General features: G+C 45.9%; 1 protein-coding gene across 1 annotated transcript in view; it reads right to left on the bottom strand.

The window, feature by feature from the left end:
* The window catches only part of LOC101174673 (proline-rich protein 12), a 43865-nt gene that overhangs the window by 9337 nt on the left and 16520 nt on the right, over nt 1-18008 (bottom strand). The window contains exons 3-9 of the mRNA XM_011478731.3: nt 17027-17188; nt 12493-16892; nt 11341-11544; nt 9806-9889; nt 4765-5545; nt 2524-3101; nt 2321-2437 (exon numbers count right to left, since the gene is read on the bottom strand). Coding sequence (XP_011477033.1) covers nt 2321-2437; nt 2524-3101; nt 4765-5545; nt 9806-9889; nt 11341-11544; nt 12493-16892; nt 17027-17188 — 6326 coding nt within the window. The remainder of the gene's footprint in view (nt 1-2320; nt 2438-2523; nt 3102-4764; nt 5546-9805; nt 9890-11340; nt 11545-12492; nt 16893-17026; nt 17189-18008) is intronic.

The following is an 18008-nucleotide window of genomic DNA, read 5'->3' as shown; positions in this document are numbered from 1 at the left end:
AGAAACCATCATATGAATTTGTGTTTCCAGTGGTGTCCAGAAATAAATAAAGACTGATGTAATTCACAGATATTTACACATTTATCTGCAGCTTTGCGGTGAATTTGTTGTTTGATGACAGCTGGAGCTCCATCATCAGACAGCAGATTTCTCCATGCTAAACGTTTGCTGGTTGGACCAAAACACTCACTCAGCGCGAAGCTGCAGGAGACTATCTTCATAATGTGCTTTTATTACAGTTATGCTAATATTTTACGGCCTGCTCTGCTCGATCATATGTTTTTAAATCCGTGCGGTCAGACGACGCTAAAGTTGGCTTACGATTCACAGCTTCTGATTCGCGAGGGAGCTAAAGGAACATTCTGCTGCATTTTTCACATTAAGATTACGTAAAAGCGGGTCCTGTTCACAAACCGCTGGACCTGGCCAGCTCAAACCTGGATTCCTGGATCTTAATAAATCAAACAGCAAATTCACCGCAAAGCTGCAAATACATGTGTAAATATGTGGGAATCAGTCTTTATTTTGTTCTGGACACCACTGGAAACACAAATTCATATGATGGTTTCTCAGATCACAGCAGCATTTCCGCCTTCAGCGATCATCGGAGCTTCACGCTCCGCTGTGCGAAGGCAGCTGGCGGTCCGAAGAACAAAGCTTGTCCGCGGTGCGTCCGGAGGAGGACCGCAGAAGGCGGACATGCAGCTACTTAGTCCTGAGAAGCTGTGGAAACTCATCAGAAGTTCACAACCAACTCAAAGCCGTTTTCTCTGCCGCTAACACAGTCTGCTCCTGGTGCGTGTGTGTGCGTCAGTCAGCAGCCGGACACACAGAGAGAGCAGTGACGTCATCGCCCCGCCTCCCCTCTGCTAATGTGTTTAAGAAATGAATATTGCTACAAGTTTCCCAGGGTGGATGTTAAAATGCAATCCCCTCTTTGCATTTTCGTTTTAATTATGACACAGAATAAGCGGTTTTAGGTATAAAATGAAAAAGCATTTTGAAATATTGCTTTTTCTTTTTAATTTTGAGTCATTTGATGCAGCTTCATTTTGAAAATTAAAAAGCATTTCTGTTAATCCATTTTAAATGTCAAATTAGACATTTCTAAATGATTTATGCTACACGTTTACCAGGGACCTTTTTGAAAATGAAATGTGTCAAATACCATTTTAATTTTAATTTTAATTAAGTGACAGAATAAGCTGTGTTGAGGAAGGAAATGAAAAAGCATTTTGGTGGTTTGCTTTTTCATTTTATTTTTGAGTCAAAAAATGCAGCTTCATTTTGAAAATGAAAAAGCATTTCTGGTTTTGACTTTGCTTTTTATTTATGCTACATAATCGCTTCCATATAAAACTGCGAATTTCTTTGAAATTCTGTGAATCAAAGTACAGTAAAAAAGCTGATAGGTCTGACACAGAAGCGGCAGTGGGCGGGTCCAAAGTCTCAATGCTCCGCCCCTTTCTGATCATCCACCTGCAGACCAATAGATCCATGAACGTCTTTGTTTTCTGGTCTGAGCTGGAATCTGGGTCAGAACTGGACGGATGGATGGATCTGATACTGATCACCATTTTTGTTGGACCGCTAATGTTAGCTTAGGGGTGTGAGGGGCTGTAAGCTAGCTGGAGAGAGTGTAAACAAGGGGATGATGGGAAATGAGCACAGGCTTTCTCTGCTCCAACAGTCCTGCTCACAACTCAGAGGTGAATTTCTGATGAGCTCCTGCTGCTCTGCAGAAACTATGTCCTGGAAAACCACACAGGTTTTTAGATTGTGGCTAAAAACACGCCATCATCGTCATTTAAGGATCACCGGGAGCGCTTTGGAAACGGATCAGAAGAGGATCAGTTTTCACGTACAGAATGAGCATTCATTGAGCGCATTGCGTAGAGCCCAAAATCAGAAACTTGTGCAGTTTTGTGCGAAAGTTTTGAACACGGATGCCCAAAACACGCATTTACCGGCGCTTCCACAGACTAGACAGTGGTTGCTTGAGCGCGCACGGCCGACGGCGGCGTGAACACAGCTTCAGGCTGAGGTGTGACTTGAATCCAAGTCCCATCTCTGCGTTCTGTCAGCTTTCCAGGTGTCTCTTTTTGAGAGGGTGGTTGAGCACCGAGGGTCTCGGGTCAGTTTTGGTTTGTCTCACCTGGTCCTGCAGCGGCGCCATGGTTACATGGTCAGTTTCTGCTGCGCCTGCATCCTTCCAGCAGCTTCCAGCTGCAGAAGAGTCTGTTTGTGCTGCATGGTTGTGTTTAGACGACAGGTTTGTGTGTGCGTGTCTGGGAGTCGGGGGGTCGACCCCCACACTCACGTTGCTGGTTGCACAGAACTGCCTTTGACCGTCTTTGATCTCAGGGCTGAACTTCTGCAGTAAAGCCTTCTGGACCCTCCAGATGGGTGGGGGCTCCCGGCCGGTCTGCAGAGCCATCTACAGACGTGGAAATGCAGGTGGGAGTCGAGTCACATATTTTCCTAAAAGGTTAACGTCCACTGAGGGGCGGGGTCATGACCTACCTTCAGAGTTCCGATGTCCTCTGTCCGAACCACGAACTCGTCCCTCTCCCGGAAGATGCCCTCCCCCCCGCTCTCGCTGTCCTCCTCCTCGCTCTCCCCTGCGATGGCGGCGTCGGCCTGCTTCTTTGCCAGGTGGAGGGCGGTGAGGCGCTGGGAGGCTGGGGCCTCCTCTGGTGTTGGGGGGGACGGGGGCTGAGAGGATGAGGAAGAGGAGGTGGGCGAGGAGGGAGACGGCTGCCCAGCTTCGGGGTCCTGGTCCTGGTCGGAGGACGACGGTGGAGGCGTGGTGGATGGAGGGGGGATTGGCAGACTCAGAGGGAGGTTGGAGAGCGGCGATGGGAGGCTGGCTGGGGGGGAGGTGGAGGGGGGCAGGGAGGCTCCCGTGTTCGGGACTGGATGGTACGAAGACGGCTGGGAGGAGGAGGAGAATCCAGGAGTCCCATCCTCCTGCTTGGTGGGCGGGGGGGAGGGCACAGAGAAACTTAGGGGGGAGAGAGGAAGGGGGGAGGAACGTTTATGGCGTGAGGGGGAGGCGGAAGGAGACGAGCATGGAGGTGCAGCAGGAGCAGACGGGGAATCTGACAAGAAGCAGAAGATTGAAAAAATGTTGAACCCATGGAGGGGGGGTCTAGGATTACTTCTTTGGGGGGGGGCTTTCCCCCATCACCATTACACAAATGAATGTAACAAATGAAAATCACGTGTTAGCAAATGGGGGGGGGGGGGGGGTCTGGTGGAAATGTTGTGTGCCCGAACAGCACCCTGAAGACCACCCGGCGAGCCCGTCCACAGAAAAGCTTCTGCACGCCACGAACGTTTAGCGCATTTTCCACGTACGAAATTTGGTCTTTAGTGATTCATGCAGGATTTTCATAGAGGGTTTCAGGAGTTTTGAGCTGGACGGTTGAAAATGATGAAGTTAATACGCAATTATTATGTCAATTTTACGCAGTTACGTGGTTTTCACAACATGCAAACACAAATGTGTGTCTTTCCACGCCTGTCTGACTGAGTTTTCACGCATGAACCACAGATGTATAAATTTTAGATCAAGTAACCGGCGCTCATTTCACGTTCAGATGACATCATTGACTCAGGAATGACTGAAGAATTGTATCTGAGCAGCACAATAACACAATAATCACACGGATCTTGTTCTACGTTGGTTTACGTGTTCTTTGCGAGGTTTATCGTACTTCTTCTGTGGTTTTAACGTGGTCCATTCATGATGCGTCTGAAAATTTCACGTAAAGACCACAACTTTTCTCACTTTCTCCACATGTATTCACATATGTCCGGTTGGTGCACAGACTGTTGGTGGCGGCTGTGAGACACGGCCCTCAGGCTTCACTATCTCACCTGAACCACTTTCTGTTTTTGTCAAAAAACATTTCAGGCCGGCAGCTCAGCACTGCGTTTCAGGCGGTTCAGTCTGATCAACTCACCTGTTCAGCGTCCTACTTAAGTTCCAGGTGTGCGGTCCAATCCCTCTTCTCCATTTCTGCGAGCTCTGCGTTTGCCCCCCGTGAGCTCCGTTAGGGGTAGTTTAATACCCAAAGTTTTTTGGAGATCTTTGTTTTATGTATCTGAACAGAGCTTTATGCCAAACTAAAAGAAACATGGAATAAATCTTCTTCACTGCATGAGTTGTCTGACTGAAATGAAAACAAGTTTCCATCTGAGGGAAGAAAGCCTGATTGTTCAGTTTTCATCCACCTTCCCTTTAGCTTTGTTTAGTTTTCCTCAGTTTTTGGCCTGAGCGCGTTCGAGGTCTGTGTTTGTGCAGCAGCATGTCGGCCCATCGGCTGTGGGGAAAGATTTTCTCTCCATAGAGACACTGTGACCGCTTTGCATTAGCAGCATGCAGGAACATTCAATTCACAAAATGACATTGTTGAAACATGGAGCAAGACAGCAGCATCAAATTCAAGGATTTACAAAAGAAAAAAGTTCTATTTTTGGAGTCAAATAAAGACATGAGGAAGCTGCTTCAGATCAGCTGACAGCAGATGAAACCAGATCCTAGAGCTGTGGGTTCAAGAACCAGTCGGTCTGATCAGTATGTGGGTCTGGTGCCATGTAGTGATGGATTTAATGGCTTCAGTTCGGTTTCAAACTGTGTGAGTGAGTCAAGAGCATCAGTCACAGCTTGTCTCTGCTGCTCCAAACTCCAGACAAACGTCAGTTTGACAAAGTTTGATTGAAAGGAACCACAGAAATGTGCAGAAAGAGCGTCTTTACCTTGAGCTTTGGGAGTCTGTAAAGTCTGCATCCCTGGAACCTCCTCCTGTGCCTCCTCTCTTGGCTCCTCCTCCTCCTGCAGATTCAGCATCTCTTTGATCACTTCCTCCTGACCTCCTCTGGTCTTTTCTTCATCGCTGTGCTCAGTCTCTTTGGTTTCTGCTCCGTTTGAACACGAAGACATCCGCTTCTGCTCCTCATCCTCCTTAACACGAGGTGGTGTGCAAGGGAGGATCTCCTCTTTCGTCTGTTTCAGATCAGGGATGGGGGGAGGCCTGGCAGGGAGGAGAGGGCTGAGGGAAGGCTCTTGTGGCGTGGTTGGGGTGAGGGGAGGCTGTGCCTTCATCATGGCGGAGGCCATGGCAGCAGCCAGCGAGTGGGGCGTGTCGTAGAGGGCAGAGATGGCAGAGGAGATGCTCTTCTGCAGGTCCTGGTTCTTACTGACGGAGTCTTCCTCGTCAGAGGAGAAGGATGGAAGCGCCTCCAGATTTCCCTTCAGCTCTTCATCAAGAGGCTTGCAGGGGCTGGGGCAACCACTGAGGGCCAGCTCCTCCCCCTCGCCCTGCCCTTCGTCACTGAAAGTCCCTGTGGGTTGTGGTGGAGGAGTCGACGGTAGTGAAGAAGGAGATGACGACAGGGGCCTGATACCTCCTTTCAAAGAGCAGCAAGTGTCTAGATTTTCCTGCGGACATCCATCACGGTCTGCTGGAAGCTCCGGCTTCTTTCCCGCCTTCAGGAAGTCCAGAAAAGAGGCCATGAAGCCAGGTTTGAAGTCCTCTGCCTGCAAAGAAGCAGAATGGATTCACATGTGTGATCCACCTTTAAAAAACACCCCGTGACTTCATTCACCCCCAAAGAAATCCTTATGGGAGCAATTGTCAGTTTTCAACCAAAGCCCCCTTCTCAAATGAGCCGCCAGGGGGCAGTAATGTTTAACAGATATTTGCACGATGAGCCATCAGCCTGGACAGGCCTAAGCTGCAGAAAAAACTCACCTTTTTGTGCTCTGAGTGAAGGAGAAGCAGGATATCAATCCAAAAAATACTTTAACTCTTTATTTTGAGACTATAAATATGGATGTTCACTAACATGCACAATAATCAGCAGAAACACAAACTAACAAAAGATTCTGGTTTGAGTTCAAGTAAAAAAAAAATGTAAATCAGAGCTCGGCTCTGCTCCTGTCTTTGGCCGTGGACCTCGCCTCTGGCTCGTCTCGCGGTCCCAACTCCATCTGGATGAAGCTCATCTGCTGGACTACTTTAACATGTAGTTGTAGAGTTAGATAAGCTAATTTCCTCTCTGAGAGTTCTGGTACATCGCCTGTCCGTCCTGGGGGAGGATCCCTCTTCCATGTGGGCATCCCTCAGGTTTTTGCTTTCTTTTCCAGGATTTTCCGGAATTCCGAGAAGGAGGGTCTAGGGGCAGTGATGTCCAGTTCAGCTTAGTCTGTTTCCTTTGGTTTAGCGATCAGCTGTTGTGTTTATATAACAGCCATGTTTTGTATTATTAGTGATTCAGACAACTGTGTTGTAATATTGGGCAACACAAGTAAAACTGAACTGGACTGAATTGAACAAATAAAGATGGACTCAAACAACAAAATTGTTCATGAAACTTTTTAAAGCTTAAGGAATAAACGCCATGCCATATAGTTAAATATATTATTGAAATGTCTTTTCATGCTTCAAAATTCTTTATAGATACTGGCATCATTAGGCCGGTACTCTGCTGGACAATACAATACAATACTGAGCTACTTGAGCATAATTGGGATGTGATTTATCAAAAAGAAACTGTTGATGAGGCTTATGATTATTTTTTGCGGATATTTGGTTCGATGTATGATAAACATTGTCCAGTTAAAAAGTTCAAGGAAAAAATTAAGTATTTCCATTGTCCATGGATTACAAAAGGACTGCAGAATGCATGTAAGAAAAAGAATACTCTTTATAAAAACTACTTAAAAAAGAGAACAAAAGAGGCCGAAATTAAATATAAAAAATACAAAAATAAGCTAACGCAGATCATAAGAACATGCAAGAAGGAATATTATGGAAAACTTTTAGAGGAAAACAAAAGTAATATCAAAAAAACATGGGGCATACTTAATACTATTCTAAGAAAGGGTAACAAGGAAGACTCCTATCCAAAGTATTTTATTAGTAAGAGTGAAGAAATAGATCAAAGGGAAGAGATTGCTAAAAGATTTAATGATTTCTTTGTAAACGTGGGACCTGAGTTAGAAAAGCAAATCCCGGATCCAGGAACATTTAGAAAGGATGTGCAAATGTTAATTGACAGAAATCCCAGTAGCATGTTTCTTAACCCAGTAACTGAAAATGAAATATTAAAGACCGTGAGAGGAATGAAGGGTAAACTCTCTACTGATGTTAATGGCATTGATATGGCCTTGGTGAAAACAGTAATCAGTGGAATTCTGAAACCGTTAGAATATATCTTCAATTTATCATTCCAAACAGGTTCATTTCCTAATCAAATGAAAATTGCAAAAGTTATACCATTGTACAAAACCGGGAACAAGCATCACTTCACAAACTATAGGCCAGTTTCTATGTTACCGCAGTTATCAAAGATTTTGGAAAAAATTTTCATAACCCGATTAAACTCTTTCATCGAAAAGCACAAGATACTGGACGAAGGACAGTATGGGTTCAGGTCAAATCGATCAACATCACTGGCCCTGATGAATGTAATAGAAAATATAACAAATGCTATTGATAATAAAAAACATGTAATCGGGGTATTTATTGACTTAAAAAAAGCTTTCGACACAATTAACCACTGTATATTAATTCATAAATTGGATCGGTATGGCATTAGGGGGTTAGTGCTAGACTGGATCAGAAGCTATTTGAGCAATAGAAAGCAGTTTGTAAAGGTTGATGGTGCTTGTTCCCAATGTTTGGACATTGTTTGTGGTGTCCCTCAGGGGTCGGTTCTGGGACCAATATTGTTTATTATATATATAAATGATTTATTTCAGGTTTCTAACAAATTACGGCTAGTTCTATTTGCTGATGATACTAATGTGTTTTGTGATGGGGATGATTTGCAGCAACTCATTGAAATTGTTAAGAAGGAGATGGAAAAACTGAAGCTGTGGTTTGATGTAAATAAGCTTTCACTAAATTTAAGTAAAACAAAAATGATGTTATTTGGTCACCATAAGGGTAAAAATATTGACATTGACATGCACATAAATGGGGTGAAACTTGAAAGAATTTATGAAAATAAATTTCTTGGGGTCTTAATTGATGACAAACTAACCTGGAAAGCACATATTAGCTACATACAAGCTAAACTATCCAGAAGTATTTCTGTCTTAAATAAAGCTAAACTGGTTCTGGACCACAAATCACTCCACATGTTATACTGTACATTAGTTTTACCATATTTTTCTTATTGTGTAGAGGTTTGGGGGAACAACTATAAAACAACGTTACATTCACTTTCAATACTTCAGAAGAGAGCAATACGAATCATACACAAAGTCAGTTACCTTGAGCACACAAATAAATTATTCATAGAATCAAAATTACTCAAATTTTACGATCTAGTAGAGTATTGTACCGCTCAAATAATATTCAAGGCCAAAAACAACTTATTACCCACAAATATCCAAAGGTTATTTATTACAAAAGAGGAAAAATACAATTTTAGGGAAAAAGATACATTTGTCATACATAAAGCACGTACAAATAAAAAGAGATTCTGTGTTTCAATTTGTGGAGTGAAGTTGTGGAACAGAACCAGTAAATGCTTGAAACAATGTCCAAACATAAAAGAATTTAAATATAGATACAGGAAGATGATCATGGATAAATATGTGCAAATACAAAAAAATACAGAATGTCAGCATTTATAAATCTGCATACTTTGACAATACGTTTTGTTATTCATTTGTATGTTGTTTGGAAATGAAAATTACATGTATATATGTACATATACACTTGGGTAGGGCACTGGACTCTGATGGTGGGAAAGTAAGGGCTTAGGGTAAAGGGGGGTGAGAGTTTATAAGATTTTTCTTCTTCTCACTCCCTTTTGGACTGGTGTTTATATCATTTTGTTTTGTTTTGTTTTGTATAATTTACTTGTCTTTTTCTTGTTTTTGTAAGTTTTGTCTCGTTCTTGTCTTATTCTGTTATTTTACATTTGTTTCACTAGTCCAAAATAAAAAAAGACTACTACTACTACTACTATTTCACTGCATGTTGTACTATGTGTGTACAGTAAATGGATGTGACAAATAAAAATGGAATTTAGAATTTCAGTGTAATCCAAACTGTAGGATCAAATCAATAGTTGCCTTTCACATTATTCTCTATAACATTTATTGGTTTAATATTGTAATAATAATAATAAAAATAATAATAAAAATTATCATTATTTGTATTATTATTATTTTTGTAGTAATATGTTAATAAGTTTAAGCTTCAGTGGACAAACTTTTCTAAAAGTGTCCCAGATGTTCTGTCTCCTTCTGAACACGGAGTTCCAGGTGGAAAATGTCTGTTTTCTGCATCAGAAACCCAACAGTTAAAGCGTTCTTGTCCCAATCAAACCCTTCTGGTTTTCAGCTCCAGGTGGGAATGTTTTATGTTGGCGTCCAGACAGTAATCAATAATCAATAAAGCCGAGGGAACAGCAGGTGGCAGTAAAGGTCCTGAGCGTAAAAATGCAGTAACTGTGGCAACAGCTGCCGTGGTAACAGGCATCTCTCCTCTTTCCTCTCAGTCAGAAAGAGCTGGCTGTCAGTCAGCTAAAACCTCCTCCTCTCCACCGCTTAAATCAGGCAAATGTGTCTTAAAAGGCACAAGAATATCACCCCTGTACTTTAGCAGAGACTCCAGCTTTGTGCTTTGGTTTCTAATGAAAATACTCCTGATGAAAACCTGTTTCCAGGTCGGTGTAAGCCAGGTACCAGAGGAACCTGAGGTGTGAATCTGCTTACAGGAGAGCTGCGGCCTGAATTATATATAAAGGTCCTGGTTGGGTAATTTTGCAGACTACTTACAGAAGAGGCCAGCTTGTGCACAGCAGCCCAGTCGTCTGGATTCAGAGCATCGTCGGCTTCTTTCTTCCATTCCTCCATCATCACCTGCGTCAACATGAGACAAAGCTGCAACTGAGCTGCGTTTGGTGGAGACGTGCTCACCTGGTTCCTTTGACCAGATGCTCGTCTCCGCTTTCAGCCTGGAGTTCAGGCCTTTACTAACCCCCGGCCGTACAGAGCGCTCCCGCTGACAGGAAGCTGGTTCTAGTGCATGCAGCTCAGCCAGCGTGCATTTCTGCCACTTTATTTGGAACGTGCAGCCATTCTACTGACTGCAGACATTCACTGTTGCTGAGGTAACTGGCTTTCCTTCCCTCCAGCAGGAAACATAAAGTTGAAGTCGTCTTGTGAGCTGCAGCATCTGCACCCACACATTCCACATGGAGACGAAGCAAAAAGCCTCCGAATCAACCAGATGGAGGAAAAGCACGTCTCACAGACTCCCCAGTACAGTTCTGCTTTGACCATACAGCCAAAGTGACCTTGAACGCACCAGCGCGTCCACATCAACGTACAGCTGTGTTGATCTGTCCGCTTGCACTACAACCTTTGACCAGCAGTGGCTCAGGTGGTTGAGCGGGTCGTCCAATGATTGAAGTGTCAGCGGTTTGATCCCCACTTCCCTCCAATCAACTGTCGTTGTGTCCTTGGGTGAGACACTCCACCCTCCCTGCCTCCAGTGTGGCTCCACTGGTGTGTGAATGTGTATGGATGTCCCGGTGATGGTCAGAGGGGCCGTAGGCGCCAACGGGCAGCCACGCCTCTGTCAGTCTGCCCCGGGGCAGCTGTGGCTACAACCATAGCTACCATCACCAAGTATGAATGAATAATGGAGACACTGTAAGCGCTTTGAGCTCAGACCTCCGACGTCTTTGCTTCAATGACGTTTTCTCAATGGACTGAACTAAAATGAATTCAATTTCAGTCTGAACTGATTGTCGTTTTTCTTCCATTTCCCTGATTTGGTTTCAAGTGAAATCCAAAGATCAGGTTCAAAATGGTATTAATCCACACATTCCTAAACGCATCATCATTTTGGATTTTGACAAAAAAGCTCAATATTGTGCTTTCATAAATATTGCTGTTGTCTATTAAAATGTTTGATCGTGTTGCTGATCTGATGTTTTCCTGTTAAAGTCTTTTTTCCCCCATAAACAAAAGTCTTATTTTCCTTTTCCCGTCTTTAAAACCTAACCGTCTCATGTCTCACACACATTCCGCCCTCTTGATGGCCAACTGAAAAAATAAAAAGAAAGAAATCAAGAAAACAACAAACAGGAAATGTCTTTCCACTCATGATCTGTGTTCCTGTCAGTCGTTTCTGTTTTATTTATTCTGAATTATTCAGAAAAATAACTTCTGTTTTAGGTTGGAGCTGATTCTTTCATAGCAAACCAGCATTTGACCGTAGGAATGTCTGAATCTGCAGCTAAAGCTGAAGTTTGCTGAGACGTGTCCGTCAAAGACGATTGTCATCCGTCCCGTTTGCTCATTACCTCTCCAGCTCTGTGCTGCTGCTCGTCCTGAGTCTGGTCCAGGTCGCTCCTGCTGATTTCCATGGCGCTGCTGGGTCCAGGACTCAGGCCCAGAGACGGAGCCGAGCCCAGCGAGCCATCGGACAGAACGGGCTCGCTGCTGGACAGAGAGTCTGTCCTCAGCAGGGACTCTGACGGGGCAATGGTGGAGAAGGGCAGCTTGATCTGGAACACACAGATGTAGGAGGCAAATCTGTCACTGAGCTTCAGGACATATGTATCATCTGTGTTCTGGTCATCCAGTTCACGTCTTCACTGTTCTGAGTTTGGCTGACTGTAATCATTTAAAAAGTTTGCTTTTAGTCAAATCTTCACTTGTTTTTCTCTGCTTCATTCGTTTGTAAGAACGTTCCCCTGGTTCTTTCCCTCTTTCCTTCAGATATCGTCTGAATCTGTTTTTTGCTGAGAGGGGTCACAAGGGTCGCAGAGGCCCATCCCAGCTGTCATGGGGAGGGCAGAGGTCACCACATAGACATGCACACAAGGAACAGATAACCACTGACAACAACCAGAGAATTATGAACAGTAAAAATGAAGTGAAATGGTCACGTTGGCCGGAGTTTGCTCCGCCCACCGCAGCAACATGCTGACCAATAGATACTCCTGAAGGAGTAAAACCTCAAAGTCTGTGGTCTTTTCTCTGTGAATACAAGTTTGGATTTGGTAAAATGATCATACTTTGACAGAAAATGTTTCATTAGTTAAAGTATTCAGCTGAAGGCAGATATATTTGTTGAAGAGGCGTCCTTCCTCTGTGTCTCATCTAGTGGTGCGTTCACGGCGACCATGTGTGGTTCACACTAAAACAGCAAGACAATTTCTCATACCGTGATTGGCTGAGAATTACAGGAAGTTCCACACTAAACAGGAAGTGAGTGCTACACGAACATAATAGTAATTCAGAACGTACTTTAAAAGGACCAAATATTTCTCAGATCTGAGGTTTTATGCAGTAATACTTCACAAAAGGATGCGTCTTTCTAAAATAATGACATCATCTTTTCTAGTGCTCCTTTTCAACGTGGTTACTTGTTCAATCATGTTACGGTGATTCCGCCTCTCAGCCAATCACAGCACAACAAAATTCACACAGCTTCCTTGGACCCTGATTACCTTGATAGGTGCGACTACATTTTGTTCCTGAGGGGCTGGCTGCTGTTGTTGATAATGCTGCTGAGGGTGAAGCTGATGGTGAGAGCAGGAACCCTGCGACTGTTGGTACAGGTGGTGCTGCGGTTGCTGGTGCGCAGCTTGATGGCGGTCTGCGTGCTGGCTGTATGGTGGTGGGTGTTGGAGATTGGCCTGTGAGTTAAACTGTTGTTGATGCTGATATGGGAGGCTTTGTGTTTTGTTGACATCTCGGTGAGTCTTAACCAGGCCTTCCTCTCGTCTGCCACGCCCTCGACCCCGCCCACGGCCCCTTCTCGTTTCGCCAGCCACTGATCCCGTCAAGCCTCTGCAGTAAGGGGGCTCTGGAAGGGGGCGTATGCGTGGCCTACCTCGTGGGCGAGGAGGGCCTTCCCGTTTTGGTTTTGTTGGTTTTCGCCCTCTTTTCTTAGGACCATCATGGGGGGGGAGTTGTGGAGGGTTTCCAAGGGAAGAGTAACTGGAAGCACGGCAAAAGTCCAAGTCACCTATGACTGGATTGAACCCGCTGACCCCCGATGCACCTCCACCCCTCCTGCAACTTGACACCAAGTCAGGTAATAAGTCAGGGAGGCGTCGCGTGTTGAGTCGAATGTCTGCTGGCACGTCAGCTTTATCTTCATCATCCTCAAACTCATACTCTTGGGCATAGTTTTTCTTTGTCTGGGGTTGCGGCTCACGCCGCTGTTTGAGCAGATGGAATGAGCTGGTCTTTAGCAGTTTTTTGGGACGCGTGGAACAGAAAATAGGAGAAGTCAGACCACTTGTGTTGGAACTGCCACCAACAGCCCCCATCATTTTGCTGACTGAGCTCTCCCCTGAACCTAATCCAAGAGTGGGAGTTTGGGATTGGATCAGACCCAGCTGTTCGGTGTTCACTGTGGATGGAAGCTCATGGGTTTTCAGAGAGTCGAGGTCTAAGTGGAGATTGCCACCGCCTTGTCCCAGCATGTTATGGCAGTACTGTCCATAACTTTGATCAGAGGGAGAACCCACCACGCCGTAATCTTCCCCAGTCCCTCCGGACTTCACACACTGACGTGCTTGACTGAGGCTGTCCCGACCAATCTGCCCTGCCCTACAGTCCCCGACACAGCTCGACTTAAACTCTGATGAGCAAAAGATGTCCTCCATCTCAGGGAAAAAAGCCCGCCCTTCATCCTGCAGTAGAGAATCTGGAAAGCAGATGGATGTCATTGGTGGATACCGCTGCTGCTGGCCTTGATGCGGTCCTACTTTATCTGCCACAGTCATTGAGTCAAACTGGGGCTGTTTGAGCTGATCTACCTGGGAGTGCGACAGCTGGGCTTCATGCTCTATTGGTTGTGGTTGCTGGGTTTGTTGGGGGGTCCCCATGTTTGCTGCTATTTGGTGGGGGTGATGGTGAGACATCTGAGCATGTGTCATCTGGTGGTGAGTGAGTGTTTGTTGATCGTGGGGGCCATGTGACTGTGCATGAACTGGAGGCTGGTTGAGGCAATGAAGGTGTGACGATGGGGAGAGACTCATATCTGGTTCTGCGAGAAAATCGTGAATGTCGGCCCCTTTTTGTTGCGACTGATGGTGGGGTGTAAGCTTGTGATGCTGTCTAGGCCTCTCTTCACCATCATCTTTCCTTAAAGGAATAGTCACCCCTGTCCCACCTGTGTCCAGAGGTCCTCCACTTTCCATACTGTTGGCACAGGAGAGAGACTGTTCCAACATGTCTAGAGAAGACAATGAGTTTTGGTTGGTTTGCGTGGGGTTTCTTGGTTGGCCAGCAAGGTTGAAGCAGGTGTCAACACTCTGGTTCTGAAGGTGGAGTTGCAGTTGTGAGGAGTGGCTTTGAGAGTGGGATTCCAACCCCAGTGGTCCCACTCCTCCAGATGAACCCACTACCATGCCTGCCTGATTCAGAGAGTGCTGCTTTGAAAGAGATTGCTGGGACTCCATCTTGCTGTGGGTGTTATGGGAGATCAATGAGCTCTGAGATGGGTGAGGAGGATTTGGTGATGAATCCATCAGAGAATGGGGGGCTTGGTTTTGTTGAGCCTGTTGAATACTAGGTGTGTTGCACAGATAGCTGTTGTCGCTTGCATTTGAAGGCTTGTTAAGCTCCACGTGGGAGTTGCTGCGAGAGTGGGAACCTGAAAGGCTTTGTTGGGAATGTTGAGAGTGTTGGGATATTTGTTGGGGATGTTGAGTGTGCTGCTGGGAATGGGAGGAAATGTGTGACGTGTGATGAGAGTGCTGAGAATGTGAGTGTTGCGGATAGAGGTCCCCTCTTCCATAGTGAACAACAGAACCCAATTCGTTGTGCTGGGAGTGTGATACAGGTTCAGCCCCTCGCAACACCCCAGCAGTGCTGTTTGGTATGGCCAGCCCTATCTTGGTCTGCTGTTTCATCTGAGATGTTTCCAAGTGTCTGTTTGAGACGCTTGCTGTGTCACAAGTTGACGTTGCAGGCCCTGAACTGCTGGTGGCATTACCAGTGCGAATGACGCTCTGAGCGTGGTAGTGCTCGTCTGAAGCCTTTTCAAGGTCATAAGTCATTCCTTTGCCCTCCCCATACCTGCTCTGAGACAGAGATTGGGGCAGCTGCTGTGGACGTGAGTGAAGCTGAGAGAGATGTGGGCTTGAGCTCTGAGTATTCAGCAGGTGGTGGATTAGGAAGTCACTGCTCTCTTCCTCGTCTCTGGACCGATCAATTGCCAGCAAATTTGTTTCTGTCTTGGGCGTTGACGGGGTTGAGTGGTAGGTTTGGCTTGGATTTTGAAATCCTTGTGGTGAGGACATGAAGGCAGAAGATAGGATAGGGGGCAGGTATTTTGCAGACCCAGGGGCTCCAGGGGACTGTGAAAGACATTCATTGGCAGCAGGGGAGGGCAACGCAGGGTGCGTGAGGGCAGAAGTGACAGATGGTGAGGTACTACAATCAGGTGGATGGAATGAGCCATTGCTTTCATTACCAATGCTAGCAGCCCCACTCCCTGATCCTGCCGATCCAACTCCACTGCTGTGGGCAGCAACACTTGATGCATGTCCACTGCCCGCTGATTCACTCCCGTATCCTAGAGACGGACTGCTTGATCTCTTGAGAGAAGTTGAGCAAAAACTGGAGTCCTCGTAGATGATTTCAGCAGAGAAAGAGCGTCCTCCTGGAGGTACCCCAGTGAACACCTTTCCCCCTGAAGACCCTGCCGTGGTGCTCATGTCTTGGGTGTGAGGTGAGCTGAAGTCTCTGTAGGGTTGGGTAATATGTGTAGAAGGAGGCTGATTGGGGGAGTAGGGCTGGGAATGGTGTTGGGGATGTGTGCTGTCTGACAGGCTTGCACCTGATTTGGCCACAGATTGAGAGGCATGGCTGGACAAACATTGTTTGGCAGCTGTATGTTGCATAAGTGTAGACGACACCCCAGATTGGGGTGGTGGTGCTGTGGCGGACTGAGAGGGCAGCTGCTGACAAGACGGAACAGAAAAGGAGCTGTTGCTTGTTTTGGAACTAGAGGAGCATGAAGAAGAAGTGGAGGATGCTGATGGTGGAGTGTGGGGGTTTTGGGAAGAGGATGATGCTGAGCCAGAGGAGGAGTAGCCACTGGTGGAGCTTGAAGATTTGGTTCCCTTTGTGACAGATAAAGAGGAAGCAGAATGACCAGAGGACGAAGATGAGTAGGGAGTCGGGATAATTGGGGAGTAGGTTTGGGATTCCATCTGTGGTGATAATTTGGGGTCAGTAGGGGGGCTCTGTTCCCCTAGAGGACTGCAGGACACCCCAGCATGCCTGTGGTGGCTGACAGCCTGGTGGTATTCTGATGATCCACCATAACTGGCATATTGCTGCAGGGCTGAGGACTGGGCAGGTGAGGAGCGCTGGTAATGCTTGATCACACTGTCATGCCGAGAAATCGCCATCTCTGAGGGAGTTTGGGACTGGGAGGAAGGTGCAGGGGGGAGGCCTGGAGATGAAGAAAACATGGAAGTATTATAGAGCTGAGAGGAGCGATTGTGGAGATGGGAGGATAACAGGTTGAATTTGGGGGATGGCAAGTGACAGCTGGAGGAGGAGGAAGGAGTTTGGGCGTGAGGAGGAACTGAAGGCTCATGGGAACCCCTGTATGCGGCACTCTGAGACGGTAACAAGCGATCAAAGCCCAGGCTGGACTGGGACGGTGTTTTCATGTGCAGCAAAGAATCATGGGGAGAAACCAAACTGCTGGAGGATGGGCTGTATGTGGGGGCATCCTGTAAGGACAGCGAGGGAGTGAAAGATCGTCCAGAAAAGGAGCCAGGAGGTTGGTACGCTGAGAGGGCTGAGGAGGAGGGGAAGGAACTGGAACCTGGGAGTGTCCCAGCAATGAAGAGGTCTGCTGGGGCCGGCGTGTGCATACCTGCAGGACACAGGTAAAGCATTTGAGCTGCAGGTACAGTTTCAGTGTCAACACAACTTTCATTTTTTGCAATGAACTTTGTAGAAAAAAATGTAAGTGGTGTTCTTGAAGGTCTTTCATCACTGGAAACTCACCGGTTTGCCAGGTGGGATTACGAAACTGAGAGAGGAGGGAGGAAGCGGGGGGTGCAGACTGTGGACCGCGGGAGTCCAGAGCGGAAATCAGGTTCATGACAGAGGGGTCAGGGGCCGAGGGGCCAGCATGATGGAGGCTGGCATCAAACAGGCCTGACAGACCTGCAAATACGGAACAAGAGCAAAGGTCAAATCCCAGACAGAGGTTCTCCCGTCATAATTTTACAGTTTATTTGATAGATTCCCCAAATCCCATCACAAAGTCAGAGTAGTTTTGTCCCATCCATGATCCCAGATGCAGATGTCGAACACAGACTGTCCATGTTCAGTCCCTTTCAAATGGCACGAAGGTACTTCCTGTTTTAGAAACAAATTCGTCACAAAGGACCAACTGTTTTCTGACTAGTTTACCTGCAAAAGACAAATGAAACCATTGGGGTCCACATGAGAGCTGAGTGTTTTCAAACACAACATCCACGCCACTGATGCCCTGAAGACGTCTTTTATCCCGTTCAGAGGAGCGCACATTGCACCTTCAGAACCCAAAACAAGGAAGTGGAGCATGACGTTTATGTCCCTGCTGCGGGTTCAAAGCCTGACAAAACTGCAGGCCAGAATGTTTGAGGTATTTTCAGAGAAAACAACAAGGTTTTACAGTTCTACTTTCATTTTAAAGTGATGATATTTTCTCAATGAATAAATACAAATCTTTTGATGCATTTTGGACTCTGACTGCATCACAGAATCAAACCACGTCTTATGTAACAGCAGTGTTTGATTACAGTTTTCCCTTCTTAACTTTTCAAAGTTGTTGCAGTTTGCACCCCAAATGTTCACATTAAAACATCAAACGTTTCTTCAAATGTTTTGTAAAAAAGCAAAACTTAAAAAAACAGGGACTCGGCTGAGCAAAACAAAAGTGGAAACTGAGTTAAATGTAGTAAAATACAGAAAAAAGACCAACTTTCCTTTTTACAGACAG

The sequence above is a fragment of the Oryzias latipes genome, chromosome 8 (assembly GCF_002234675.1).
Source record: "Oryzias latipes chromosome 8, ASM223467v1".
Lineage (NCBI taxonomy): Eukaryota > Metazoa > Chordata > Actinopteri > Beloniformes > Adrianichthyidae > Oryzias > Oryzias latipes.
The sequence above is the reverse complement of the archived record's forward strand: the minus strand, read 5'-3'. Positions and strand labels throughout refer to the sequence as shown.